The sequence below is a fragment of the Leiobunum rupestre genome, chromosome 2 (assembly GCF_980474605.1).
Source record: "Leiobunum rupestre chromosome 2, qqLeiRupe1.1.hap1, whole genome shotgun sequence".
NCBI lineage: Eukaryota > Metazoa > Arthropoda > Arachnida > Opiliones > Sclerosomatidae > Leiobunum > Leiobunum rupestre.
Window position 1 is genome coordinate 73,537,937 of NC_143385.1, and position 3,587 is coordinate 73,541,523.

The 3,587-nt window shown below is 28.3% G+C and overlaps 1 protein-coding gene across 1 annotated transcript; it reads left to right on the top strand.

The window, feature by feature from the left end:
- The first annotated feature begins 675 nt into the window (after positions 1 to 675).
- LOC149958987 (uncharacterized) lies at positions 676 to 3,375 on the top strand. The gene is made up of 5 exons (XM_090165111.1): positions 676 to 784; positions 912 to 986; positions 1,190 to 1,381; positions 2,242 to 2,430; positions 3,271 to 3,375. The coding sequence occupies exons 2-5, from the start codon at positions 914 to 916 to the stop codon at positions 3,291 to 3,293; spliced, it is 477 nt and encodes a 158-aa protein (XP_090021237.1). The 5' UTR covers positions 676 to 784; positions 912 to 913; the 3' UTR covers positions 3,294 to 3,375.
- Positions 3,376 to 3,587: the final 212 nt, after the last annotated feature.

A 3,587-nucleotide genomic window follows, 5' to 3' on the forward strand; every position in this document is an offset into this window, starting at 1 on the left:
TACCTAAAAAAAGTACCTTAAAACGTAGCTAAATCCGTATCTAGATATCGCTGAACACTGGGTTAGGCAGTGTGGGTCACAGGATTGTTAATCGATGTTTTCGTTTTTGCTTTTTTTAAGATCGTTCTCTCTGAGGTGAACGGTGCTTTATGAGCAATCTCTCTCTCTTTCCAAAAGTATCTCTTCATTTGTAAAAGTACTTTTTACAAAGATTTACGGATATCTATTCTCAATCTCTCATGTACCATAACTGTGTATTCAATACATTTTTTGGAAGGCTATTTTTTATTTAGAAGCGATAAGGGTCACCATTTAGGTGTTAACCACCAGCCCTATATTGTTTTCAGTTCATTCGTTCCAAACAATACAAACATTAGTTTTACCACCGTTCTGAAATAAAGCTTATCATAAAATTATAAATCCAACTTGATAGTACAATCGCCAATATTTCCAACTAAATTTGTATAAAAATTACTATGCTTGGTGTAAAACTTTATAACCCATTGTTTAAATCATTTTATTATAGAACTTTAACAAAAAAACATATTGATTTATATTTTCATTTCAATTTAATAACGAATGTATAAATTTAATTAGACTTTACAATGAAACGACTAGTTTAAGATTTGAGCCTCAATATCGGTTTGTATCGTGGAAATTTATTTGCGGGTTTCGAAATAATTTGTTTCGTATTGTATGAGACGTTTACTTCGATAGAGAAGCATTCGACTTCCAGCCCGCTTCCCGAATAAAGCGCCCTTTTGTTTCAAAGAAATTTGGCACAGTATGTTTCAGTTGAAGTTTATTTTTTGAAAAATCACTTTATCGTGTCCTTTCCTTTGGCATGCCGAGAAAAGGACTGATAATTAACGAACTCAATTATTAATATTTGTACAATTTTTATTTTACAGTTATGAAAATGAACTTTTTGTTTTGTAGTGCTTTCGTTCTGTTCATTAATTTTTTTCTAGTTTCTGTTGTTAATGGTAAGATTAAATATTGTTTCCATTACATCATCTACGGGATTAAAAAAAATGCTCAACTTAGTTAATTTTTTGAAGCATGTTGAATTACTAGCGTGGTTTGGGCGATTAATACCAGTTGTATTTTTTTAGGAATGTCACTTATGTAAAAACTAAACTTGGCTTATCCAACTTCTTATAATTATAATTTTATTTATTCGGTTTAGCTGAAATCAAGTCAAATGTTCTCCTGAGTGACGTTAAATGCCCAAAACAAAACGCTTTTTATCGAAATCCTGATAGCTGCTTAAGTTATTTCCAATGTAAAGACGGCTTAGCGTACAAAACAACATGTCAAGATGAATATGTTTACGACGATAGAAAGAAGGCGTGTCTAAAAGGAAATCAGAAATATTGCGGTGAGATATTTATAGATTTTTTCTCTTTAAAATGGGTCTTGCAACAAGCTGTATACGTTTTCATTCAATTCGATATTAGAGGGTAAACCGAAAAATTAAATATTTTAAATTCATTTAAGGGAATTAAGAAAAACCTTTTAAATTTCTTCAGATGGGTATCGTATTCCTTACCAGGTAGTTTAAGTGTCATATAAGCTATATTTTGCAAATTTAATTATTATAGATAGTAAACGCTCTGAAATATAAATTTATGGTTGTTTCTGGTAAACTATGATTATTTATTGAAATGTTATAAAACTTGGAGTCTAATAATAATCACTTTGACTTTGGACATAATATTTTTCGAATTCATATTTTCAAGAATTTGAAATAAGTGATAGATAATTTATGATTTCAAGTAATCCATCTACAAAATGGTCGTTCTTTTATTTTTAAGAACGACCAATTTGTAGAAAGATTACTTGAAATCGTTAATTCCCTATCACTAATTTCAAATTCTCGAAAACAAGAATTACAAATAATAATAATAATTTTCATAAAGTTCACAATGTTAGGAGCAAAATCTCCGGGTGACCTTCTTTATAGACTCTCAATGCTTGAAGAAATCAAACAATATTTTATTATTATTATTTATTTTATGAAGATCTTATGCTGAGACACATCTGGTGTGGTTATGTTAAAGAATCTGGTGTTGACTTAACATTAACAAAAACTCCTATAGGCCTAAGTGAAAATTTCGAATTATTGTTAAGTTACTTTTAAACAAGATCTAGGTAAATATTTTAGTAACAACGCTGGACACAACTCAACGAGTTGAGAAATAAAAATAAATACTTGAAAAGAATAATTTTAATTAATAGCGACTAACAGAGATATCTACGATTTGGGATGTAATCTTGCTAGTGCAAATATGAAAAATGAAAATGACCCGAACTGCAAAACTTATATTACATGCGCAACTGGAAAACGTCAATTGCAACATTGCTATAGAAAAGAGCAATACTATGCTGCACAAAAAAGATGCGTTGTAGCGTCATATGCTTGTGAAAGTAAGTAACAAATATTAGCCTTGAGCTTATTAACAACAATCACAAGGAGACTTATTCCGTAATCATTGTTTGGTATTTAATTGCGATTGACTTTAATTAATACATTTACCGAGTTCTAATATTATGAAAAAAATCCATTCGGAAATGAAGGTTCAAAATTTTACCAAAATGAAACAAAAAAATCAAATAGGGTTTAAATAATAATTTGATCAGAATATAGTCAAATCTTGCACCACTTTTTAAATTAATTATTTTTATCTTGTAAATTAACCAAATTGATTTAAGGATTATCATTAATTTTCCTTTGAAATTGGATGTCGATTGTATAGAGATTTGACCACAAAGAAGGAAACATCAGAAAATTATTTATTTTATCGACTACTATACCTTAATAATCCTATATATTAAATACACTTAATACCTGGAGAAAACGAATTATGCGTGATATAGTCAATTAATTATTAAAATATAACTGCTTTGAAATGCTTTTGATTTTGATTACGATTGAATTATACCGATATAATATAGATGTATAGATAGATATATATATATATATAGATTTAGAGATAGGTATATATATATATATATATATATATAGATATGTATATCATAGAAAACGTAGAAATATCGTTGGCGAGAAAACAAATATATATAAATGAGGTGCAGTTTTAGAATAATTTTTGTACTTTTGAAAAAAAATGCTTGAGCCAGACATGATCTAAATAATAAGAATACATGTATAAATAATGTCTGGCTCAAGCATTTTTTGGGTGAAGCTTACATTTAATAGGACGATATTACTAAAAAATTAAGATTTAATATTAATTTTTATTTAAACAGAAATTCCAAAACCATTTCAATAAGCTTGGGAAAAAATGAAACATAATAATGTAATTTGTTCACATCAACTGAAATAAATAACAAAATGTTGTTGAATATATTAAACGTTCCTGTGTTAAACATTGCATCTCTTTTTTCCGATTACATACTCACTTTATTACATTTTGTTTGGAAGATTTCCATTTTCACAGACCAATTTAATATAACGGTAATCTAATCAACCATTTAGTAGCCTGTCCGTAAAGTACAATTCCTAATGCAGCAAAATTAAAACTTAAGTGTTAATGTTACTATTTTCCGTATGAAATTGCACTATC